Consider the following 27,664-nt stretch of genomic DNA (forward strand, 5'->3'; position numbering starts at 1 on the left):
AAGTTTTCATGTGACCTAGAACTCAAGAGAGACTCAAATGTTACACAACTAAAAAAATGACCTAGATACCATAAATGTTTGTAAGAGTGTATTTAATTCTTCAAAAGTTATCTTCCATAGTTCTTGGAAAAATCTGGAGCTGATGTACTGGGTCTGTTGCAAAACAGCCATTAACTTCAGTAAGGCTAGGTCCTCTACAAAACATCTTCTGTCAACAAAACAATTAATGGAGTGCAAAATGATTTTATTTCTTTCCTTTTTCTTCCCCACTGAATGTAGTTTTTGACAGTTTGCCTCCAGCACACTATAAAGAGACAGTGACTACTATACTTTCATGGATCCAGCAGTCAGAAACTAAACTCTCCATACCTCAGGTTGCAGCTGCTGAATATGAAATCATGGAGCAGAGACTCAGGGAACTCAAGGTGAGTGTTCAGACTGTGGAAAGAATATCTCAAAAGAAAAGTTAGGAGCAACAGAATCATAAATTGTCATGAGTTGAAGCTTGTCAGCTGTTGAAGCCTATGGATCTTGAGTGATTTATACCCAAGGGCTGCAGAAAACATTGGATACTTGCTTCTGTCATTTCCTAAAAGTTAAAGGAGTGAAAATGTTATTCATCATTGAAACCAATTATATAAAATATGTTGCAGTATGAGTATGTTAAGGAAAAGCCTTTGTTTGTCCTCGTGATATATAGAATATTCCTTTGATGATAGCTCTATTCATTAAGAATAGATTTAGCTTATTTCATTTTCTGGTGTTCACATGAAAACATATGTATTTTGCAAAATGCAGCATGTTCATCGTCAGATTTCCTGTCAGGTTTACGAGCAGATACAAATATGGGACAAGTTTTGCCAGTGGGTACAAACCTTGCCTTCATTTCAATGTCTGATATTGTCTTACAATCTAGTGGCTAATAAGCATGCTGTTTGGTGGAACTAACAATGCACATGTAGAAATAGGAGAATATAGAAAGAAAAAGTTAGATGCAGCAAATTTGGGTAAGAATTGGAAAAGTTTTAAGAAGCTATCAAAGACTTTAAATCATAAAAGCAGTTCTAAGTTTACTCTTTTTCTCCATGTATAATTTGATTCTTTTAAAGTGTGGTCATTAGGACCGTAGTAAATTGCTATCTCAAGTTAGTGAAGTGTATGTGGATTAGCTCTGTTAACAAGTATAAACAAGTCTGGTTATATTATCAATTAGACTAAAGATTCTGCATTGTAGTTTGTGTGAGAAAAGCAATTCCAAATAGCCTAGTAGTATATCATTGGAATTTTTAGCAAAGATGTTTTAGCATTTAGAGTTTTCAGTCCTTTCTTCAGCAGTCTCACTTATGGCTGTGAAAAATTTGTTCAGAATTGCCCAATACATGAATCGGAATCCTATTTGCTGCTTATATCATAGGCTCTACAAAGTTCCCTGCAAGAGCAGCAAAAGGGCCTGAACTATCTCAATACAACTGTGGAAGACTTGTCCAGGAAAGCCCCTGCAGAAATCAGCCAGAAATATCGATCGGAGATTGAGGTGATCGTTGGCCGCTGGAAGAAATTGTCATCACAGCTGGGGGAACATTGCCAGAAACTTGAGGAGCTTATGACTAAACTCCAGCGATTCCAGGTTAACCAACCTTTTTCAGCTTCAGCTATTGTTGTGGCTTTTGGCCATAGGAAATGCATAGCATGCGTTTATACACCTCAACAAAATAACAATAAAATGAAGTATCAAAGGAGCATGTGAAGCTAATGTATTAAAAGGGTCACTTGATTTTGGTGGGTCCAAGATTTGACTTTAAGTTCTGATTTTGTGGCTGTTTCTGCCCATGTATTCTAATGGTAAAACTTAACTTTGATTTCAATGAAATTGCTATTAATATTCCTCTACTTACTTTTTCAATGTAGTTGAAGTACTTTTTTATGCAGCTGTGGTGGTTTTACTGTGCTAGGCAGCTGAACACCACAACCGCTCTCTCACTCCCCCTTCTTAGAAGAGGAGGGGAAGAAGTAAAGAACAACTCATGGGTTGAGATAAGGATAATTTAATTAAAGGAAAAAAAAATAATTATTAAAGAAAGATTGTTATTAATTAAACAATTTAACTAAAGGGAAAAAAGTGGGAGGGGGAAAGGGAAAAACAAAACAAAACAAAAAACAAGTAAAGGCTATGTGGAAGTACAGAGGAAAGAAATTACTCTCTACTTCCCACAAATGAGCGATGCTTGACCACGTCCTTGAAGCAGGGCTTCAACGCAGGTAGCTGGTGTTCAGGAGGACAGACGTTTTCGCAACAAGATCCCACCCCTCCCCTCTTCTTCCTCTTTCCACCTTTTATTGCTGAGTGTGACATCATATGGTATGGAATATCCCTTTGGTTGGTGTTTAGGTCAGCTGCCCTGGTGATGTTTCTTTCTCACTTTTTTGCCCACCCCCTAGGAGGGTTGGAGAGAGTCCTGATGCTGTGCCAGCACTGCTCAGCAGCAGACACAACACTGGTGTGATACCACTGCTGTTCTAGCTACAAGTGCAGAGCACAGCACTGTATGGGCTGCTGCAGGGAAAGTTAACATCCCAGCCAGACCCAGTACAGCAGCTAAAGTAGCTCTAACCATATTGACTTTAATAGATTCACTTACTTGATTAACATCATTTGTTGTATGGTAGTATCTTGGCAGCAGTTGCCAAAAATTGGAAGTGTACATGACTTAGAGAATTATTTGATTTTTAGGTATTCAGAATGACAGCATTGGAACCTTATATATATATATGTGTATATATATATATGTATATGTGGTATATATACATATATATGTATATGCAAGCTGTATATATATATACGCTGTATATATGTGTGTGTATATATATATAGCTGTATATATATATGCTGTGTGTATATATATTTAAAAGCTTTAAAATAGATCAATTTTTAACATATTCTTGTTCTATTTACATATAATTTCAAGGGACATGTTTCAAAGCAATTCAGATTAACTGGTCACAAAAATGGAAAAAGTATTTCTATGTTTTGGGGTATGTTTTTCTCTCCTCTTCCTTTCCCCCTCCCCCATATGAACACTGACATACTCATAGAGGATATGGCAAAGAAAATTCTGAAGGCTGAAGTCCTGCAGACATACCCAAAACCATATCCTCAAAGTGTGTCTCTCCTCAGTGTTCTCTTTTCTATATTTCTTCTATTTACAATATCAAATATTTCAGTCCTTGTCCTTGGTTTGCTGATAATAAAGCATGATGCATGAGTAGTTCCGTGTTGTGAAAAATAATACAGGAACATATGAGCTGAAATTGTTATTTTCAGCTTAATTCAATAGAGTTGTAAAGTATTCTTACACTTCTGCTTTTGTGCAGAAAAAGATAAAAATAAAATAAGAGTAGAAATAAATGCTCATTATTTGTTATATTTCATCAGTGTTTAGATAAGCAAAATGAACAAAGAAAAAAGGAGGGAAACATCTTACCATTTATAATTTAGCTACTGTGCTACAGTAACTCCAAATTATAACTTGTTTCCATAGCTACATCTCTAAAGTTCAAGGCTGGCCATGGCACGGGGTTTAATAGTGTGGTCAGTTAGCAGCCAGATGCCCACTCAGCTGCTCTCTCACGCACCCTCCTCAACAGGACAGGTGGACAAAATAGGATAGAAAGTTCTTGAGTCGAGATAAAGACAGGGAGATCACTCACCAATTACTCTCAGGGACAAAACAAACACGCCAGTTAACATAGATTTGGGTAGCGAGAAATGAAAACGAAACTTAAAGCAACACCTTCCCCTCTGCGCCCTGGCTTTTTCCTAGGCCAAGCTTCACTCCATTGCTCTCAACTACACCTCTCCCCACCAAGCAGTGCAGGGGCATGGGCAATGGGGGCTTACTGTTAGCCCATTACAGTTCAAGAGAAGTCTGCTCCCATGCAGGCTCTCCTTGGGCTGCAGCTTCCTTCAGGAAATACCCACCTGCTCTGTCATGGTCCTCCATGGGCTGTGGGGAAACACCTGCTCCACCATGGTCTCTTCCACAGGCTGCAAGGGAAACTCCAGCACCTGGAGCACCTCCTCCCACTCCTTCTTCACTCAGCTGGGTGTTAGTGTTCGCACTGCTGTTTCTTACATTTTTCTCTACTCTTCTGTCTGTCTGACATTTTTCCCCTTTTTTAATCAGGTTTGTAATGAAGTGCCATCAGCTTGGCTGACAGGTTCAGTTCTGCCCTGCAGTGAGTCAGTTGTAGAGCTTGCTGTGTCTGGCATGGGGCATAGAGGCCACCCCTGAACTGCATCCACCCCCCTAATCACTACTAATTGCACAAAACAGAATATTCTTTCTTTGTGAAATTCAAGCCTGTATCTTTGTTGTCCTGAATTTTCTGGACAGAAGTGTAGAGGTTCAATCACTGTTCTTAAAAGGAGAAAGTCCTGTCCTGAACATCATGGCCATGCTCTTCAGAGCAAGTATTTTTAAAGCTATCTGAGTTATTGTTGAATACAAATCTTGGCCTTTATTGCTGAAATCACTGTGGTATACAGTTAATATAAAATTCATTGTCCTTTCAACTCCTTGAATGACTTGCCTTCCGGACAATTGTTTTAGCTGTTGTAATTCATGTAATGTGTCTTCAATGGATATGATAACATCAGTGTTGATAGATAAAATGCATTTTCAGTCTGATTCAAAATGCAGATTATACATTTGATCTTCATTGGTAGCTGGAGACTGATTCTTTTTAAAATCAATTCCATCAGATCTATATTTTGCAGCACTAATGAACTATACTTTAAGTATTCATGTAAAGGTATTAAATTTTTATCATGAAATATGATTCTGAACTATTTTTACTAAGTGATAATTGAATGCACAGTAGAGACTTCAACTTTGTTTTGGTAATTGCCATTCAGAACTATACCGATAATTTCTGTATGATTATTTTTATTATTTCAATTCATTTTCCATGGTAGCCTGTTGTTCTTAGATATGTCAAGCACATTAGAAAAACGTTTCCTTTGGTTATCTACCATGTAATAGTTGTTAAAGCATTTTGGACGCATTTTAAGGCACAGTCTGTGTTCTAATGAAATGTCCTTTTTTATGTTTTAATTTAATTTTGCTTTCAGCATATAATAGTGATATATACTTAACTGTTAACAAAAACAATTTGATGAACAAATGCATTATAATTTCCCTTTTTAATTTTTGCCATTTGTCATTTTTATTTTAATATGCATCTGTTTACCTAAGGTAGCATTTTAAGGTAATTTTAAGTGACATTTTTTTAAAGGACAGTTTAAATTTCTCATTGACTGCAAGATTAAATAAAGTCTTTCATCTGTAGGATTGAGCAAAGCTGGATATGGTTCTCCTGTCAGATCATCAAATCTCATTCTACCTTTTATGGTCTTAGGTTATCTATGTAATGCTTCCTTGGATTGGTAGAGTTCCTTATTTGCAAGCACTTGATGTTCAACTTTTCTTTTTCCTCTCCTCTCCCCTCCCCTGCCCTCCCCTAAATTAATTGCAAGGCTTAATCAGTAATTTGCTTTACATATACTTTAATTACAAATATTCTAGTAGAATATTCTATAGATAGTAAATGAGACTCAGTTTCTGAAATCCTCTTTTCGATTCCATCATTGAGTCATTACATGATTTCAGTTTCTGGAGTGAATTTGTTTTTGTTTCCATTACAAGTTTTTTATTCCGAGTAGTGAGAGAACTTTTTTGTTTTGTGTTCTGGTAGAGAAATAGGCAATAGAACACACAGCTTCCAAAATGAGCCTGAAATTTAAACTGAACCACAGGAGGTTTTGATAGGTTAGCCTGAATTAATTGCCGAGTATTAGTAGTCTGAAGCCATACAAGGACCTAATGAACACACATGCAGCATGTAAACACAAATGATATCTGGGAGGCATAAACTTGAGAGACAGGAAGTTGCCCACTTGTAGACGCATTGAACTTGGGCAGAAATATTCAGATTGCAGGAGTCCCAAATAAAATTGGTTTTGCTTGTTTGTATTTGCATTTTTCTGAGTACTTTCAAACAGTCCAATAATAGCAAAATTAAATTGCAGTGAGTTTTAGTCATAGTGCCAGAATGAATTAAACTATTGCCAGTTACTGATATTCTGTGACATGCCATAAAATGCCTTTGTAATAAACAGAATGACACTAAAACACTGAAGAAGTGGATGGCTGAAGTGGATGTTTTTCTAAAGGAAGAATGGCCTGCCCTTGGTGATTCAGAAGCGCTGGAAAAGCAACTTGAACAGTGTACAGTGAGTATTACCTGTCTGCTTGACAACTATGTCTTCTTTATGTGCTCAGCTTATATAGAATTTACACAAATGATTACAATTCCTAAAAATAAATTCATGTTGTAAGAGGGTTGTCTTTTGCAGTATATTTGAACCTGATTAATTTCCTGTGCCTGAAGGAAAGTTCTATTAAAACATGGGAAAGTTAAATACAGAGAGAAAGTATACAGGGACTGTATCAGTATATATTCATAGCAGGAGCAAAATGTTGAACAAGAGGGGACTTGCATAGAATAGTAAGTTAGCAGCCTCTTAAGATAGTTGTTTATTTAGTTTAAGTTTACTAACATTGTATGTGTATTTGCTGTGTGCCGTATGATCTGTATCAGAAGATCTTTTTCTACATCTACTATTTACACATGATTTACAGACTTTTCTAACTGAACTGAAACAACTTGCAGGTATTGCAAATCATATCCATTTTTCTCAATAAACTTAGAAATTCCAGGATTTTCTCCCTGCAGAGTTTTAAAGCATCATGAAGTAATGATACATCCTTCATAGGGTTTACAAATTTTTCTGCCTGCCCCAACAGAGTGTGTAAGTGTAGTGAATCTTGTAACCCATAATAATCCCTGACTATGTTCAATGGAATTTACAAGTTCTGTAAATGTTCTGGCAGGATGTGTAAATATTATGAAAGATGCATACTGATCTTACAGAACTGCAAGCTCCTCAGCACTACTCTGCTACCCCTTATTTAAATAAAAATTGTTATAAATTGTATGGAACAACTCTTACCTTTTACAGAGTTGTGAATTACATGCAATTGATTTAGAATGTCACTTGAATTTATGAAGAGTTTGCATAAATATTAGCCACTAATGTCAGTTGAATAAGAAAATTACCAAAATCATCATCACCATTTGCACTTTTACACTTAGAACTTTTTCTGCTATATAGTAAACCCAGGTAACATCTGAAGGACTAAAGAATGCCTTAGGAAGTAAAATTGAAGGTGGCAAGTTAGAACTACCTCAGGTTTTAAATAATATTCAACTGCAATAAAATTCTAATAACTAGAAATAACCTGAGGACATCACCACTCAGATCATTCTAAGGAAACTGTCAGGTGAATTATCAACCCAAGGGTAATGCGTAGTTAGTAAGATAGCTTAAAATAATTAGTAAGATAGCTTAAAGTAATTTTCCACCATTATAATAGGATGTTCTTTCACAAATACAAATAAAAGATCTAGACATTGTAATAGATATACATTGTGCGAAACATTATATATAGTGTATATGCATATATATACACTATATGTATGTATATGTAAAGTGTAGTATATGTATATTTAAAACCTTATATTCTATATTTTGCAAATGTCCTTTATGTGATACAGAATAGCTTGCCACATTATGGTTGCTCATTCCTTTTTATTTATTTTCATAGTAAAGTCTGTAAATTGTGCTCATTTGGTTGGAGATCTGAACCAAAGATATGTCAAAATCTCATGTAGAAACATTTTAAGAATAGTATAAATGCACGTTTGTGTGAATGCTGCTTGCCTAATCTTCTGTTATTCCTTTAGGCTTTAGTAAATGATATCCAGACAATCCAGCCTAGCTTAAACAGCGTTAATGAGGTTGGGAAGAAAATGAAGAGTGAAGCAGAGCCAGAATTTGCTTCCAGAATAGAGACAGAACTAAAAGAGCTCAATGTTCAATGGGAACACATTTGCCAACAGGTAACAAGTCTCCTTCTGTGACTGGTTCTTTTTAAATTAATAATCAGATTTCTCATTGGTAGAATTTGTCCTTCTATGCATACCCAGTAGACAGGAAAGATTTAGAGGAAACCAAAGAAAATCCAAGATGGTGATTAATGCTTTGAGATATATGAAATATCTCAAGTTTCTGGTACAGATACTAAGGAATGTAAGGGTCTCAGTTATTTTGAAATAAGAAATGAAACTTTCTGAAAGACGAAATTCAGGAGATATGCTGTGCTCATTACAGACAGAGAAACAGAGACTATTATATAAATTACTATACATGTGCAAAATACCATTCTTAACTTTTCTGATAAGCACAGTTATAAAAAAGTTGATGTTGGAAATCTCTAAGACATTTTATTGACCCTGTTCTGTAGTCTTTCCCATTTGACAAGTGTAAAGTTTTTAATTGCTTATTTTTGTAATATTAATATACCAGATATCTTTGCACTTCTTTGAAAGAATATTCACATAAAGCCTTGTAAGTTTACAAGTCTCCTACAGTTTTATTCTGACTTCCCTGATAATTTTCCTGTAATAGTTCCATTCAGTACACTGCACAAATTAATGCCTCTCAGTAGGCATTTCTCATACAACTTCTTCAGTAACAGCTATTAAAACACATGAGAAGTAGTAAATATATAAATCAGGTTGGATTGTGGTGATTTCTTGAAAGGATTTTGAAAAGTCAGCTTGAGTTAATATACATGCAATTAATATGATTGTGAGAGCTAACAGTCAGTATTCAGATACTCTTGCAGATGATAGAAGATTACTTTCTCTTCCGGTACTGTAACTGAGAAAGAAGCAATTTTGCAGGACCCCATGTTGTTCTGCTTTCACACTTGTTGGACATGACCTTTTTCTTATTACCCTGTTTTGCCCTGTAAAACATTTGTGTAGAACAACTTTTAACAGACAATACTCAAGGATGGGTAACCAAACCAGTAACAGTCAGAAACTTAGGCCAAATACTAAAACACTTTCCTCCTGATTATACTGATTTATCTAAGTAAAATTTACCTAAGTAAAATTTACGTGCTCAGGATATTGGTGTTATCAGCTCTGCATACCCAGTTCTGAAAATGGCACCATGGCAACTAGCTGTTTTTGTTGCAAACTTCTTTATACTGAGAAAGATGGCCTAGTCACTGCTATTAGTTATGGACAATTTTGGTAGGCTGATGCACAAGTCTATAAATGGCAATATAGTACAAGTTATATAACCTCAATATAGCGATAATGATTGGCAAAGGATTTAATGAAAGGTTTTTGTGTTTTTTTTTTCACTCTAAGGTAGATATTTTCCTCCAGTAGAAATTTCCTTTTTTTACTTACATTTCTTTAGGATATACACTTTTCCGAGGGATTCAATAATGACTTCATCAGCAAGAGTAAACTATGCATATTGCTTGTTTTATTCTCTAACTGGTTGCATTCAAACTGGCTAAAAGGTCATCTGAGGCTCAAGGGGCTCTAGTTTCATCCTTGGGTGTACTTTCAAGGGTGTACTGTCTAATTTACAGCTCTAAGCATAGGATTGAAATTGGTTCTTTTCAGGATAAAGTACTGTTAAGTTTGTTCAGTAGTCTAGCTTCACATAATGTTTTCTTTATTAAAGGCCTATGCCAAGAAGGCAGCATTAAAAGGTGGTTTGGATAAGACTGTGAGCCTTAGAAAGGATTTGTCAGAGATGCATGAATGGATAACACAGGCTGAAGAAGAATATCTGGAAAGAGATTTTGAGTATAAAACACCGGATGAATTACAGAAAGCTGTTGAGGAACTGAAGGTAAAAGATGAACAAAGACCTTGAAAAGTTTTTAAAGTTCTTTTTGAAGCTTCTGCTGTAACAAAAGTCTACTCTTTCATATAGAAAGGCGTCTTTTGATATCTATTTGTTAGCCTGAAATTTAAAGTAGTAGGTGTCTTCAAGTAATTTCTATTTGGAATATGTTTGAAGATATTTAAACTGTCACAGTGCTTCATAGCTAGTTTTTGTTGTTTTCTTTTTGTTTTTATTGGATAGTAGATTTCGTTTCAGCTTCAACATCATGTTACTTAAGGAGAAATTCCCAAGAATCAGATGTTAGCAGCAGTTAAGTGATAGATAGAGTTTTATGTTTTATGCTTATAGGAGAGGAAGGGAGAGAGAGAGAATTAGTGATTTAGGATGTCAGGATGTGTTTTGGTATATACTGTTAATTTCTTTAAAAATAGCATATTTTGTCTCAAATAATGTTTCTTGTGGGATGAATGTGGTCTTTGGACAAACACAATAATTTGTGATTAATGCTCAAGTATACTCATGCTCAACCACTGGATGTGGACTTGATTTTTGTTTTATAGGTGAATTGTTTGGCCTATACCATTCAGGAATTCAGATTACATGGCCTTAATCATTAAACCTGGTGAAATGAATTTGTAACACAATAGATTTTTTCATCTGCAGTTTGTAAAGTTTTATGGCAAAGGTATTTGGAGCATTTCTTGAGAAAAAATAAAAAAATAAAAAAAAAAAAAACTTTTCTGAAAACTCCAGAAAGCTAAATAGTTGTACGAAGGTGTATTGTAAGTGTGAGAAATGCAAATTGCAGTGAGTACTGTGTATTGCCAAAAAAATGAAAAAAAAAAAAGTGTTTTGGATGCATTCAAGATCATAGCAGAAAGTCGGGGAATTAATTAGCTGTTGGGTGTGGGTTTTTTGTTGTTGTTTTGTTTGGTTTTGGTTTTTGTTTTTTCCTTCTGACAGAGACAATTCTGAAGGAGTTATTTAAAATCTGCTTCCTTCTCAAACCAGAATTAAATTTCGTTTTTACAGAGAGCAAAGGAGGAGGCCATGCAGAAAGAAGTGAAAGTGAAGCTTATTACTGATTCTGTGAATAATTTTATAGCAAAGGCTCCACCTGCAGCTCATGAGGCTTTGAAAAAGGAACTTGATGTTCTGATTACCAACTACCAGCGACTATGCAGCAGACTGAATGGAAAGTGCAAAACTCTTGAGGTTGATTATCTTGTCAATCATTATATTTATAGCCATTCTAACCCCAGAAGTAAGGTAGAGAATGAAGGTGTATTATTGTATGGGATCATGAGTAGCCCAAGGCTTTCCTGAGTGTATGAGTCATATACTAAACACCGCATGTATTGAGAGTCGTATGTGCTGGAGAGTCAAATTAAAGAAATGCCTCAGGCATGGTTCATAGATGGGAGACAGCAATAGCTGCTCTGGGTTTTTATCCCTTCTGAGATGAAGCCAAGCATCTGGCTTCTGTAGCAGCCCTCTGATGTTGTCTTCACTAGCTCCTCTAGGCTTCTTTCTTCCATGGCTAAGGATTTTGATTAAACGGCCCCAAAGCAGGACAGGTGGTGTAATATCAGTACAGGAACAGCATGTGATCTGCTCACAATCTGAATGTATCTCATGCATTTTGAGTTGACCCAGCCATTTTGGCCAGTTCCATTAGAGATTCTTGCCCTAGGACTGTTTGTATTTTACACAGTGGTCACAGTGACTTATGTAAGTATTTTTATTGTGAACTAATTCACACTAGCTAACTTTGTAGAGGACAATTATATACTAGGGTAAAATTTATCTCTTCTAAATTTTGCTGTGGGAAATTAGGTCTGTAGTCTAAGCTGGTAATCAGCGTTTGCCCCAGTGAATGATGATATTATTGTATGGTAATATCCTTCTATAACCTCTTCTTAGACCAGACATTTAAATTTGCTATGACTAAGGTTAGGTGAGATGGATTGTACTCTGGGAAACTTGACGTACAGTCTGCCAAATGTATCCCAATAAAATTATTATAACTTCTACTAACAAAAAAGGAAAAATTAAAAGATTTATGGAGATTTAAACATTTTGCTTATATATAAAGTACCACTTTTATCTGCTTATTTAAGGATCTTCAGGTACTGGAAAATATTAAATGATAAACAATAGAAGAATAAGAACACAATTTAATCCTACAACATTGTGTTTTGTACTCTAGCATTTAAGCTATCTATAAATTTGTTGTGATTTAAGTCATCAGGCAGCTATGCACCACAAAGTCAAGTCATTTGTTCACTCCCCCTGCAGTGGTGTGGGGGAGAGAATTGGAGGAAAAAAAAGTAAAACTTGTGAGTTGAGATAAGGGCAGTTTAATAGGAAAGAAAAGGAGAGGGAAAAAAAAAAATGTGAAGCATAACACAGTTATTTACCACCAGCTGACTGATGCCCAGCCACTAACCACTCCCCAAGCAAGGGCAGCCCTCACTGCTGAGTCCCCCCAGTTTTATTGTTCAACATGACACCATATGGTATGGAATATCCCTTTGGTTGGTTTGGGTCAACTGTCCTGGCTGTGTCCCATCCCAGCTTCTTGTGCACCCCCAGCCTCCTCACTGGCAAGGCTACACAAGAAGCAGTAAAGTCCTTGACTTAGTATAAGTACTGTTCAGCAACAATTAAAACATAGGTGTGTTATCAACATTATTTCCATCATAAATCCAAAACACAGCACCATACCATCTAGTGTGAAGAAAATTAACTCTATCCCAGCTGAACCAGTACACATTTATACTAAATGTGGTTGAGAATTAATTTCTGTAGAGATTTTGGTCAGAATTCCTTAAAGCTGTGTTTTTAGATATTTTATGAATCTGTGCTGTAAGTAATTAATGCACAGACTATATAAGCAACTTAACTACATCTTGTAATAAAAACATAAACTTCTAACATGAATCCTTAAAAATCTGATAATTTGTATATTTAGAACTTATAAGAAAATTTTACAGAAAAGTATATGAAACAGAAAAAACTTCACAAAAAAGAAAAGATTCATATTGTGTTTTGCAAAAGCATTTGTTTATTTGTATTATCTTCTGTGATTTTGCCCTGTTTAATCAAAATGTTTTGGCTGTGTATTGTATTTATTTGGAATCCACAAATACTGGAAAAAATCAACTGTATGGCACTATAACCATCAGACATTGTGGTGTTTTGGGAAAGAAGTATGCAATGTTTTCAGTGTATTAAAATGTGAAATTGATTGTTAGATTTTCAATCTCAATAAACATTTTTTTTTTTCTCCATCAGGAAGTATGGGCATGTTGGCATGAATTATTGTCATATTTGGATGCAGAAAATAAATGGTTGAATGAGATGGAATTGAAACTCAAGGCAACTGAAAATATCCAGGGAGGTGCAGAAGAGATTTCTGAGTCCCTAGATGTAAGTGGTGTCTTTAATAATGCAAATCACATGTACTCCTAAATTGTAAGTCACATTATATTCAAAACAAACTACAAACTACACTATTACACAAGCAAAATACGGAATATTTGGAAAGCCCTGTGTTGTCACTTGATTCAACAAATCAGGTTTTGAATTTAGATCCACCCAAGTGAAATGAAGTAATTGAACATGTTACACCTGTCATACACAATTTTTGGTGATAATAATATCTATGTTTTAAAAAACAGCCTCTCTTAAGTCAGTTTAAAATATCAAAGGCTAGGGAGAGCAAACTTTCATCCTAGAGCTGCAGTTCTGTGTATTATTACTTTTTTTTTTTTCCTGTGGAACCTTTCAAATTTTTAGAAATTCGGTTAATATTCTAAGTGAATCAAAATACAAAATATTACATTTGTGTTTTCTTTCTGCTGTAGAACTTCATCCATCATGGTACTCAAGCAAATTTTTTATGCTTAAGTACACAAAAACTGCCACTGAACTCATTGGAAATATTCCACATGCTTAAAATGAAGCACTCAATTTATTATTACTATGTTTTCTGATTATAGTAATAGGTAATACAGGATATTTTTTTTCAACACAGAGGATATTGACATTTTTGTCCTTTCTATCTACTTTAATTGCGCATGAAAAGTGAAGTTCCTTACTTACATTTTTAAGTGGAATTATGATTGTTCTGTAGAGTTTTATTATCAGAAAGGATATCAATCTAATTTTTGACTTTGTTTCAGTCTTTGGAACGTTTAATGAGACATCCAGAAGATAATCGCAATCAGATTCGGGAGTTGGCTCAGACTTTAACTGATGGTGGAATCTTGGATGAACTGATCAATGAAAAACTTGAGAAGTTCAATACTCGATGGGAAGAACTGCAGCAGGAAGTATATTTAATAATTGACTTTCTCTCTCATTAAAAAGTCTAGCGCTATTAAAAAAAAAAGTCAGTGTAGTTCCTAAGCAATGCAAAAATACTGACTTATTTTAGAAGCGGACCAATTGTATAAGTGTGGTGGGTTAATTCCAAAGCACTACATGGCTGTTTGCTCACTCCTCTGGTGCTGTGGAGGAGACAACCAGAAAAGGCAAGGGAAACTTGTGGGTTAAAATAAAGGCAATTTAGTAAGTAATGAAAAAAAAAAAAAAAAAGGAAGAAGAAAAACAAGTGATGAACAGTAGTTTGGGAAAAAATTCCCCCAGTTCTATTGCTGACCAATGACACTATACGGTATGGAATACCTCTTTGGTCAATTCAGGCCAGTTTACAAAGGAGTAAAGTGGCAAAAATGATGATAAACTCTAAATAAATGCAGAACAACCTTACAGGATGGAGTACCTAGGCAGTTAAATTGCAAGAAGTGTTCACCAGATATACATGAAAAGTGATATTAATGGAGGACAATGAGTCCTGACTTCATATATGAAATTACAACTTATGAGTTAATTGTTATTGCTCAGAAGGAATATTTTGTGGTTATGAAAATAAATGTCAGGAAGAAGTCATCTCAGTACATGGTAAAAATGAGAAAGGAACTAGGAAAGAAATCAGAGACCCTCATTATAACTGGAACCAGAACACATTCAAAGATGAGCTACAAAGGCAACCAAAAGTAACTTAGGTTCAATGGCATAAGTGATGTACATGGAAAAATTTTGGAAAGGAGCAAACGATAATTATTCCTACAACAAGGATAACTTTTTTTTTTTTTCTTCTTTCATGATGCATGAAATGTACTTGTTGAGAACAATGACATTAATAACACAGCAGTATGTATCAAGGAAGGGGCCTCAGCTGTTCTGAGCTTAAACTTGAAGGACAGGGAGGTAAAGAGTTTAGTTCCCTTTACTACTACTAACTGCAGGCTTTCATGTTGTTCCATATTTTTCTGGACAGTATCCTAAGAAAAAAAAATAACTTTCTGTATACTTCCTCTTTTTTTTTGATACCAAACTTCTGTTTAAATCATAGAATCATAGAATCATTGAGTTGGAAGGGACCTTGAAGAAGATCATCTAAGTATCTGCCATGGGCTGATACTTTCCTTCGAATTCTGCTTCTTAGTGTCTGTTTTTTTTTCCTGACTTGGAGGAGAAAACTGGGAATATACAGAGGACTTCTGGTGTGTGGAAACAGGACTTTCACATAGTCTTGCTGAGTGATGGATGAATAGTATCCAGTCTTCACAATAATAAGCATTAAATTTAAAAAAAAAAAAATCGTGTTAGCTGTAGGGGTTAAATTTGAAAAGTACAGTATGTATTGTGAATATGTACTGACCAGTCTTCTGGAGACAATTTTGATGAGTATATAGGAAAAATATATTAGAAATGTATTCACTGCTTTCCAGTTTAAATAAGGACAGAAAAGTGGGAGGGGGAGAAAGCCTCCTCCTTCTTGGAAAGCTAATCTGATGTTCAGCTGTCAAATACTAATGGTGAGATCTGTATATGTATATCAGAGAGTAAAGAAACTATTTCAGTCACAAGTGACTCAATCACACTGCTTCTTTACCATATGAATACCTCTTTTCTGCAACAAAATGTTTTATTAATTTTTGCAGTGAAGTCTTGCATGCTTTGTTTCATACATTTCTGACACTGAATTTTCTGTGCCATTTGTGTAGCCCTGTTGAAATACACTCTCCTTGCATAAGAATACATTGCGGGAATATAACAACACTATGCAGCTTGTGTTCAAGGTCGCTTCTAGTTCAGACCAGCTAGTAAGCTATTCTAATGTTAAATATCCTAGGTTATTTATTTTATTTAAAGAATTACACATATAATTACGAAGACAATAAGCTCATTTGCACAGAAGCTGGTAGGTGAAATTTTTATTCACTATTAATAGAGCAACCAAACCAAACCTTTGGCAGTGAATTGTGCTGCATCACTACTGAGATACTCCTTTTTAAAGGCAGATCAAGGTGTTATGTTTGTATGCCTTATCTTCTTCTTTAGTTAACAAAGAGAGTATGTTTAGTTTACTCTTGAACACCTGGGACTGGTCGATAAGCAACATACACCCTATCTACTTTTCAAGGACTGATTCACTTACAAATATATATATATTGGATCTACGAAACACTATTGCCTGAAGAAATTCAAACTAATATTGCAAGTGGCTGTAACGTTAAAAACAATTTAGATCCTGCCCAACAAACTCCAGAAATATCAGATAGGTATTCTTGAGACTATGCTTGCAAAAACCTGTATAAAATGTTTCCTGTATGGGGTTTACACTGTATTCATTTTTTATTCTTGGGGATTGTTTCTTAAATTCTTTTAGGACTCCTTCCAAGATTACACTTATATCAAATATCACACATTCATGATTTGTTGCAATTTTCTTATTTTCTTCTCCTCTTAAGAGGAGAAAAAAATCTTCATGACCCATATCCATATGATTATTATGAAGATGGCTTCTTCTACAAGGCGCAGAGAGCACTTGGTGGTAATCTAAAGAGAGAAAGAAATCCTCATCAGTATAATTTGCACTTTTGGACTACATCTAATCAAAGATGAATATCACTTTGGGGTTGAAGGGTCAAATATTTGTAGTGAGATATTTTAAAAACACACTGTGAAATATTGCTAGAGTTTGCAGGGAGTTTTTTCTAGCTTGAATGGTATAAAAAAAAAAATTTTCCTGTGCCCAAAATGAATAGCTAGATTTTTTATGTTCTAATATGTTTTTTTGTGTTCTAATATGTTTAGCCACTAATCCACTCTGATTCTAAACTAAAAGTGGAGATTAATGTATTAACAATTTCATGAAAAAAGTACAGAGATGTTGTAATGTATCTCAATCACAAAAAAATCCATAAGAAACTGTAGAGCCTTTGGTTTAAAAAAAAAAAAACTCCATGAATACTTTTTCTCTTTTCCTTCCTAACAGAAGGTTTTTTTTTTCATTTGTTTGTATTTTCCGTGACAGCTGTCAACATTTCACTGGCTCAGAAATAAGTAAACAGTTGGTTATTTTCCTGAGATTTCCCATTTAGCAATTAACTGTCACACACTTCCCCTTGGAGACTAAGTCTCCAGCTTTATTGACTATGATCTAATAGCAGAACTAGAGCTTCCTGTTATGTCTTCAGACCCATTTATAAAGTGTGGTGTTAAACTGTCTTATTTCCTCTTCAGACTAAAAGAAAGCCAATGTTCTTTCACTGAAACAAAAAAATAATAGCTCAACATAATAAATTTAAATTTTGCATATACATGTATATATGTAAATAGTTTAAACTTTTATATAGCTTTTTAAAAATATGCGTATATAGATATGCATGTGCAAACACTTAAAGTTTTAAGGACAAATATGAAACTCAGGTTCACAGGTGTGTAGTATGTATGCCCCTTTTAGAAAAGCCCTGTGATACTTTCCTCCATCAGTACCTTTTCTACTGACAGAAAAAGAATAAAACTCCTCCATAATGTTGCATCCTTCTTGATTGAATTGATAAGTATTCTGCAATGCCAGTGACAATGCCAGGGACCTACTCAGTGAACAGAATTGAGTTTTTGAGTCACTTGATACACACTGGAGAAATATCTTACATTGTGTAACACCTCTTTGACTGTATTGTACTTTTTATAAGATTATTGTGAAGACTCCTTGGTTTCATTTACAGTGTAAATTAATCAGGGTCACGGCCCAGGCTTGTTTCTCCATACAATGTAAGCATTGGTTCATTCTGTGTGAGTGTCACATGGCTCTCTGAGATGGTGAGTGAGCACAGTTTAGGTGAGGGTGCAGAACAGCTCTAGTCAATACAGCAAATGTATTGAGTGAGGACATTTAGCCAGTGTAGTAGTCATGTTAATTGCCTGCAAAGCTGAAGGACAGGCCCTCAACTATTTTAGCCTCCGTGTCAGGCTGCTTATCAATATTTTGAATATGGAATCATAGAATATGAAAAAAATCATATAAAATCATAGAATAACATAAATCATAGAATAATCATAACATAAATCATAGAATCATAGAATAGCAAATCATAGAATAACAGAATATCTGAGTTGGAAAGGACCCATAAGGATCATTGAGTCCAACTCCTGGGTCCCCAAAGGACCACCCCATATATATATATATATATATATATATATATATCAGACTGTGTGTCTGAGAGTGTTGTCCAAATGCTTCTTGAAGTCTGACAGGCTCAGTTCTGTGACCACTGCCCTGGGGAGTCTGTTCCAGTGCCCAACCACTCTCAAGTAGCAAACCTTAATACTGTACTGGGGAGTAACTCTGTTTCACTGGTTTATTTGGTGGGGTAGTAAAACCTTAGTGGCTCAGGTGCTTCCATTAACACTGACAGCATGTGTCCAACACGTAAAGCTGCTCAGTTCCACAGAAGGCTCCTGGATCTGGCAGTGATACAAGATTATCTGATCAGATGTTTTAAAATAGCATGAAGCAGCTTACAAACACAAATATAGTAAATACTGGTTGGATCCCTATTCTTTAACTAATGCCAACAGCTAGCACGAATGCTCACAAGAAGTATTCTTCATTTGTTAAATATGAAGCTCTATAAGAATTGAGGCTCCATGAAGAAGGTACAGATATATCAAGAATTCTCACTGAACTGCTGAGAGATATTTTTGTTCAAAGCAAGAGTTCTGTAATACCTATGAAATCAGATTGAAGAATAGCTGTCTCACCAATGAGGAGAAGTGTGATTTGACTTGAAAAATGGCCGGACACGTAGCAAGTTATATGAGTACTTTCTTCCTCTCTCCTCTTTTCATTCATGTCAAAGAGAGTTAGTCATTTTATTCCATGGTCAGCAATATGACTGTACAGAGAAAAACTGTGTTAGATTTGAGATTGCTGATAGTTGTTATGTGCTTTGCATAAAGCAGAAATTCTGCTAGGTTTAAGGTAAAAGATGAGAGAGCAGGTGAATGAAATGATGGAAAAAGTACCAGGTTGTTTATTATGTATTAATTACCACATTAAACTGTTACAAATAATAATTAAAGCTAACCAATTTATGTCAAGAGCTTAATACAGATGTTTTTTAAGGACAGATTGGAAGAATAATTTATTGTTCTGACTTGGTAAACCACAAAGGCAACTTCTATGAAAGGAAAGGACCCTTAAAAAAAAAAAAAGTATATATATATAAATGGTGATGATAGGTAATTCACTGGGGTACTGATGGTGGCATAGAAGAGTCAACTTCCTAGACCGAAAAAGGCTGGTTAGAATGATAATAGATTGGGAAAGCTCTCAGTCAAGACAAGGATCCATCTCTATTTTCAGAATAGGAATTGCCTGTGTTCCAGAAAACTATTTATGCTTCATGTATGAGAGCTCCTTCTCAAGAGAGCTTTTATCTCTCTCTCACTGAAGTGGATTGTCTCAGATAGGATTGTACCCTATTCTCAGTAAACAAAATCTCTTGAACTGTATAATAAGATCAGGAGGACTGCTACACCTCAGAATGAAAGACTGAACTATCAGGATGGTTTTATTATACAGCTTTGCCTACTTCCATTCGCTATAGAAATCCTCAGTGCAGGGTCTTGCATTTTTTATAGCTTGCCTATGCAGTCTAGAATGTTTTTTTGGTTGTTGTTTGCTTCTTAGTAAAAAGAACTGAATGAGTGGCAAAAAGATGCGCAATTTATCATATAAAAAGGTGGACGAGCACAAGTGATGAGTACTATTTTTTATTTTTAGCCTGCATTTTGGCAGGAAAAAAAGTGGAAAAAATGCATTATGCACATCATTATTGTTACTGATAATATCGTACTGATAATGTTGTCATTGTTTTTAGGCTGTAAGAAGACAAAAGAGTCTTGAACAGAGTATTCAATCTGCTCAGGAGACTGACAAAACCCTCCGCTTAATCCAAGAGTCTCTTGCTGTTATAGACAAACAGCTAACAGCCTACATTGCAGACAGAGTTGATGCAGCACAAGTGCCTCAGGAAGCACAGGTAAGTTATATACAGGTTGAAATGATGTGCTTACCAGTTTTCTCAGTCAGCCACAGAGTATTTGGTTGTCCCTCAGCCTCATGCTACTAAGGGGGATTTGCAAGACGATCAGTTTGAAAGTGCAAGTAAATTTTAGGTTGGATTACTTTGAGAAGGTCAACCTAATTCTCTAGTAAATTCATATTTTCCTTCTGCTTTTTCTTGTATTCCTGTCCAGAAGATGTAAAGAACTATAAATGTTGTAGAAGACTATGCAGTAACTTCAAAATGACAAAGATAAATAATGTGACTCTAAAATCCAGTTCCCATCCCAGAATGAAGGAGCTCATCCTCTTCAATACTCTTAGATGGCTCTTTTACAAAGTTGATTGCATGGCCTTGAGATTCTCAATAAATTACTGAAGCATGGACAACATTGATAATTATTTCATAATGTGCGCATAAATGTGCATATATTTCAATTTTTACAGCACATGTAAGCTGATCAGAATCAGCTTTTCTTATTCCCTAGAAATGGTTTATTGAACCTTTGAAATAAAGTTGTACATCGAATTCTCATTTTTACTTTTTCTTTGTTTGCTCTAACACATCTGCTTTACAGCAGCATTAAAATGGTAAGAATACAAGTTTAAATAAAATCAAGTATCTCCGGTATAAAAACAAACAAACAAACAAAAAACTATCAGAGTACAACATTATATACAGCAACTTTTCTGTACTTTTCACTTAAATTTAGGAAGACAGGTTACAAAAAAAAAAAAACAACTACAGGAAAATTGAAAACAGGTGCTTCATAATGATTTTCAGATGAGACATTCTTTCTAGCATGCCTGTAGAGCTTAAAATCATTTTCAAATATGGGTGTCTTGTAAGGAGTAGCTTAGACAATCTTAATTACATTCTGAGCTGAACATATGTAGCCCTGAAAATCATCTTTTATCTCTCTTAAATATATAAAAGTTTCCATGTCTTTTGAATTAAAAGGTAGATAGACTTACCTTGCAAATGCTTTTCTTGTGTATGTATGTTTGTAAGCACATACGGGTATTTTTGTGTATGTAAAGAAGTGGCATTTAGAAAACAGGATTGTATTTGCACTCAGTTTTATTTGAAAATGATTCTGATTTACTTGCTCCTAACTTACATAAATTTAAAAATGGGATTAGACAACTTTCTCAGTTTGAATCCTAAGTTGTTAGTTAACAATTGAGCTTCTGAAATTATTTTATTCTTTCCTTTAAATGTAAATAATGTAAATGTTTTTTACACGAAACAGGATACAAATCAGCATTTGTTAAAGATGTATTCATTTAATTTCTCATCTTGTAATTACATAACTCTGCTACATAAGATAAATTTGATATGAAAATATGCTTTTCTTTTTGGTGTATTTGGACCCTATAAATTTTAACATTTTTCAGTGTTCCAAATATCCCATGGATGCATCTGGTTCATGTGCATCCTCAAATGCAAGTCTGGCAATGATCACAGACTGTGCCAAAGGAATTAATTCCGAACTTCAACAACTGAAGCAGCATAAAACTCAACCAACCTTAATTAGCACACTTCTTCATGGGAGAATTTCAGTTCATTGCTTTTGCAGAACTTGTTTTTATTCTTGAGATTTTGTTGTCTGATGTTGAATTCACAGGATTATATTATATCCACGTTGGGGAAAAAAAAAGCATAGAGGCTGCTGTTTTTTTCCCTTTCATGTTTTTATTTTAAGTTACAAGTGGAACCTAATGGAAAAAACGTAATTAACAAGTGAACAAATTCAGCGCAAATAATCAAGATCTTTGAAGTTCAGTTGTGAAGTTCTTTAAAATCCTTAGGGGAAAAGGGAATATACAATCAAGTTTACGCAGGTAAATATACTGAAACATTCCATAAATGAATGGCTGTCCTAAGCAGTGGCAGAGTAGGCAGATTTCCTAATTTCCTAAGTCTCTGCTGGCACAGCTCTGTTGTGGAATTGAAAACAGCACATTCATATAGGGCATCCTGCAGTACTGTCTGCACAGCTGGACAGGGAATCTTTGAGTCAGTGATGATGGTTTCTGGGCAGAGGTCAGTTTATCCGTGCTGAGAGATTTAACAGACTGCTCAGCAATATGTGTTGCATTTCTTCAAACATAAATAAATAAATCTGGAAGAACTGATGATCAGAAAACTGTTGAGGGCTAGGGAGCTTTGTGTGTCTCCATGTTTGCTTCAAAAATTCAAAACAGTTTAGAGCTTAGATAGGAGGAATAATCTTTGGTTCAGCTAATCAGAAACAAATCTGAGAAAATGAAATTATATTTAGCTCTTTTTAATTGAAATGATCAGTTTAGTTTATTCAGAAAGTTGACATAAAGAAAAAGGAGTCCTCAAAGTTAAGTATGTAATATTCAGCTTCTTTCTATCATTTTCAGAATGTAAATTCCATGTGCTTCTTACTCCACCATGTGGCTCTGAGAATTTAATGCTATACAGGCACTGCTACCCAACAGTTTCTACTTACTGGTTAACTCTAAGAACAAGTAAAGATTCACACAAAACAATTTACAAAAAAACATGTAGATAAATCATTTCAGATTCCTCAAGGTTTAATTAATAATAATAATAAAAGCTAGAGTAAGGTTAAGCCTAAAACAATATTTCAGATTTGTTTGTATGGTTGATCTCATTATCCCAACTGAGGTCTTTTTAACTCCTTTAAAATGCTAAGAAAATACAAGGAATGAAGTCATCGTCACAGGAATGTTCCATTTCCTGACTTCTTTTCAAGTATTCAGTAACTGACAGGAAAAAAAATAGATAGATCTGTACTGAAAATATTAAATTTATGTGACAAAGTATTTTCAAGATAATTATTTGTAGCTTTGTTATTATTAAATAACTCCTGGTGCAGAGAGAGAATCCCCAGTTTGTACCGCTGTTTAGTCTGGAAGATATTCTTTTTTTATATTATGGGATAGAAAATACACTTCTTTCACTTCTCACCTGAATGAATAACTTGTCTGTTGTTCTCCCTGCAGACATACCTAAAATTCATTCTGGAGAGTAAAAGAAAAAGTACCATACTTTGTCTTTTCAACAAGCTCCTTGAATCCAGTTCAATAGTGATAAGCACTACACGCCTTACTATTTTCTAAGTAATGATAGTTACTAATCCATTATTAAAATATCATTGTGGTATGTTCAAACGAAAGTTAATATGATACTATAATGGCAGAGTTGCTCAGTTATGTGGTGTATTACTTGACAAGAATAATGCCATGCATCATTGTCTTCAGACTAACATTTTGAGACAAAGACTACATGGTTATCTACCTCATAAAATGTCTAATGTAGAAGGTATTTGTATCTACTTTTCCTGTGCTGGAAATTTTGAGAATTATTTTTTTCAGCTGTACGTAGAAGATGAGGTCAAAAAGGAGCTAGTTAATATGCGTTTTTTAGTAAGTTCTTTTGAGAACTTACTAATTTGCTGATCTTGCCAGCATAGTCAATATTGACTTGCAAGTCCTCCCTGCATTATGAATTTCTGGCAACTAGTATGAAATATCTAACAATGAGGTCAGGCAACGTAAAATAAAGACATTTTGGAGGATAGCATGCAGTATAATACTTGATCCTTAATCCATTCCCGAAATAACGGAGCCAACAGAGTTTCCTTCTTTTGTAAGGAGCAGACAAAACAGACAAGAGGTTTCCTGCAGTTCTGGGGTAGAAGGTAATATCTGTGCCATGAGAAAGCAGTTTCCCCAGTGTTTTAATATTTTACTGAATGTCTTTCAAACTTTTTTGCAACTTGCTGATACTAGATCAACTGAACTTTAAGCTGTTTTCATAGTGTAGTCTTTTCAACACTACTCATACGAAAATCTGTTTGCATATTAGACCCCACCTAATCTTTGCAGCCATTGTTCTACAATATTGATTCAAGATATACTCTTACATTTTTGTATTTTTATCCTTTGATTATAAATAAATTGCTTGCTTTTTAACTAAATACCAGAGATGTGTGTATTTTGTGGTTTATGTCTTTGTTGTTGCTTTTGTTTTTGTTTTTTGTTTTTTTGTTTTTTTTCCAGATTACTTTCCATTGTTATAATTTTGCTGATTATTCCTGACTGACATTTCTTTGTTTTTGTATATATCATGACTGATTTTCTAATTATGGTAGCAGGTAGCAGGAAATGATATATAATCAAGCTTTCTATTGCAAGTGTTATTACAGAGTTTGCTTTTATGCCCTACTAGCTTTTTTCCAAATGCTGTTCTAGATGCATAAGATTGCACTTAGATTTGTACCACATTCTCTCAGTTTTAAAATGAGACAAACAATTATGTTGGTTCTTCTGTCTTTCCTTTTTCTGATTGAAGATAGGAAGGGTTTTCAACTAGCTATAGTGCCAATTTCTGCTTTCTTTTTTTGTCAATATATCAATACTCTGCATTTCACTGTTCATCTTTCTAAAATTAAGACTAGTAATGCAAGGAAAAAAAGTATTCCATGCCCTGGAGACTGAAATCTTTTTGTTCTAAAAGCGGTCTTTATGGCAATAGGCACAATCTGTTCATTTGGTCATATATATATATATATATATATATGTAAAACTAATTATATTTACATATATATACACACACACATACATATGTATGTTTTGTGAAATCATAAACTGTCTGAAAAAAAATGCCAGTCAAAGATAGAAAATGAGCATCCTTAACCTGTAGGACATGATAATTTAATTACAGTGTTATTTATATATACATATACTACATTGTGTTGTGATGTTCTAGAAATGAAGGCAGTTCACGCTGCAAAGATTTTAGTCTTTACTAAAAGACAAAACAGACAGGAACCACTGAGGAAAACAGAGGTGGGAATAATAGAAATGAAAATAAATGTTTTCATGTGGACATTTGGAATAAATACATGTAATAAATTCACGAGTCAAAGCGAGTGAAAAAAAGTCAAAACAATCATGTTAGAATTGGATGAACAGGGGCATCATAGGCAGGTGTTATGAATTGTCTTGTAGTCAGGACTGATTTAATCTTTCTGCTGAGACTGCAAATAGCAGTGGCGAATACAGAAAATCTTTACATGCTATAACCCTTACTCATTTTCTTTCAAGCTTTCCTGTAATGTCTTTTTCCTCCCTAATTTCATATTTTGGTGTCAGAGTAGGTTATGCTTCATCTCTCACCTGCAGAGCAATTAAAAAAAAAAAAAAAAAGATCAATTTTCATGCAGTGTCCCATAATACCTAGTTTCATAAACACTACTACTTACCTGTACTGTGCTGTTCTGACCTATTCAGATAAGAATCATTCAATTATATGCTTTTCCGGAGTCACTGTGAGGTTGAATAAGGTAAACTGGAAAATACACCAAAGTTAATTGATGAGGTGCAGAAGAAAAACATATGAAATATTGGATGTGATGTAGTGTATTTTAGTAGCGTTTAGACTTCTTCCTTGTATATATAGTTCTGACTTCCAAGACATCAAGAAATGATTTGGCTTCAAGAGCGTCACCAAGAGCAAGTCCACCAAGAGCAAGCACCACCAAAAATTTGGCCCATTTGCTACTCAAACACATCCGAGAATCCTGTTACAATTCTAATATACCTCAAGGGCAATATTTTAAACTTAGACAAGGAGAAAATAAATATTACAAAATAAACTATTAAATAAACCTTTTTGCCATGTATTGCATTGTCCTTTCAATTGACCTTCCATGCTTTCTCAAATCAAATATCATATTTTTTTTTAATTCTGTAGTTTGCTCTAAATATTACTGTTCATTCAGTGAATCACCATGACAAGTAGAAATTAAAATACTTGCTATGTACATACAGGATACTTTGGTCAGACTTCGCTCAACTCACCTGCTGATGTTGTGAAAATGATAAACAAAATACAAAAATAGTGAAGCAAATCACTTTTCTATTTGTGTTTTTCTTTTCTATGATTAATTCTTGCTTTTCTTCCCAATGAAAATAGTTGCTTTCCTTCAGAAGAAAGAAATATTTATTTTTTGCATGCAGTTTAATCACAATTCTCTTAGCAATATTATATAATTATTGTCATGTCAGAGAGCTATATGCTTGGGAAGGAGAAGAAGGTTTCATTATGATCAGAAGAAACTAGACTGAATAATTTACGGGACAGTGAACAAGTAATTCTTCGAATAATTTCCTCTAGTGATCCAGTATGCATCATACTACTTTTAATAAACTTCAAAGTCAACTATTCCAAATAATATTAACAAGATTAACATTTTCTTGAAACACTTCTGATTATAGTCTTTGTTCTTCAATAGAAAATACAATCTGAATTAACAAGCCATGAGATTAGTTTGGAAGAAATGAAGAAACGAAACCAGGGCAAAGATGCTGCCAAAAGAGTTTTATCTCAAATCGATGTGGCGCAGGTATGCAAATTTTATTTCCTCCATTTTTTCTTCAGTCATGCAAACAAACAGCCTTAGTAATACTGTTACTATAGTGTGAAATATTCTTAAGCTATATCTTATGTTTTAGCTGTTGCTTTCTAATAAGGAAATTAGAAAGAATAAAGTATACAATTCTGCCCATTTTTCTATTACAACCTGAATAACTAGTTGGCAACGGTTTTAGAATAGACATAGCTGGCATAACCAACTTGTACAGATGCTGATTAAAGGTTGTTTTGAACGTCCTGCAGTTGCTGCAGGGGCTTTTTGATATACCCTTTGAGGTAAATGAAAACATTTAGAGTTAAAGATACTGTTTTTGAAAGATTGGCAGAACTGCATTTAAATTGTGATGAACCAGATTTTAAATATGTCTTTGTCCTATATTTCATATATCTTCATTTACAGTTCACAGTGTAAGTGGGAGTGGTGGAAGAAGAATAACAAAGTCTAAGCTGAGCAGTGCATTGCAGTCACAGATTTAAAGTGTTAACTAATGCAGTATTTCACCTAGCTTAATAGATGTAGAGAGCTCTGTCTGAAGGAGATTTAATTAACATTTAAGAAAAATACACATTTTTACTGATTAATCCGTGATGGGTTCTTAACTGTTTTGTTTCTTTCATTTCTGGCCAAAGTTCTCCAGACTGCAAAACAAACTGTTGTTACCATTATTATTAGTAATGCCATGGTTCATGGGGAAAGATGAAGAGTTTGGTTATTATATTCACAGTAAACAAGACCATATTTTTCTTCATCTCTGTCAAATGTTTCTAGGTATCTTAGCTTCAGTTTTATTTTTTATTATGAATAAAATGAATGCCCTTTTAAAAGTTATTTAATTCAAAATGAAAAAGTTACTTTCAATGTTTCATCTACAGGACTAGCTTTCCTTTTTTGAGAATACTTGTGTTTCCTTATGTTCCTGTCTTCCTTCACACCAACTCACCTCCTGATGGTCTCCATGGC

The 27,664-nt window shown here is 34.5% G+C and overlaps 1 protein-coding gene across 24 annotated transcripts in view; it reads left to right on the top strand.

Moving 5' to 3' along the window:
- DMD (dystrophin) overlaps nucleotides 1-27,664 on the top strand; it is a 1,241,706-nt gene that overhangs the window by 528,157 nt on the left and 685,885 nt on the right. For all 24 annotated transcript variants that reach the window (XM_083850706.1, XM_083850697.1, XM_083850709.1 and 21 more), the window contains 10 exons: nucleotides 280-425; nucleotides 1,415-1,627; nucleotides 6,179-6,292; nucleotides 7,867-8,022; nucleotides 9,671-9,841; nucleotides 10,871-11,053; nucleotides 13,136-13,270; nucleotides 14,026-14,175; nucleotides 20,083-20,244; nucleotides 26,564-26,674. In XM_083850706.1, coding sequence (XP_083706832.1) covers nucleotides 280-425; nucleotides 1,415-1,627; nucleotides 6,179-6,292; nucleotides 7,867-8,022; nucleotides 9,671-9,841; nucleotides 10,871-11,053; nucleotides 13,136-13,270; nucleotides 14,026-14,175; nucleotides 20,083-20,244; nucleotides 26,564-26,674 — 1,541 coding nt within the window. The remainder of the gene's footprint in view (nucleotides 1-279; nucleotides 426-1,414; nucleotides 1,628-6,178; nucleotides 6,293-7,866; nucleotides 8,023-9,670; nucleotides 9,842-10,870; nucleotides 11,054-13,135; nucleotides 13,271-14,025; nucleotides 14,176-20,082; nucleotides 20,245-26,563; nucleotides 26,675-27,664) is intronic.

This window comes from Anser anser, assembly GCF_964211835.1.
Source record: "Anser anser genome assembly, chromosome: 1".
NCBI lineage: Eukaryota > Metazoa > Chordata > Aves > Anseriformes > Anatidae > Anser > Anser anser.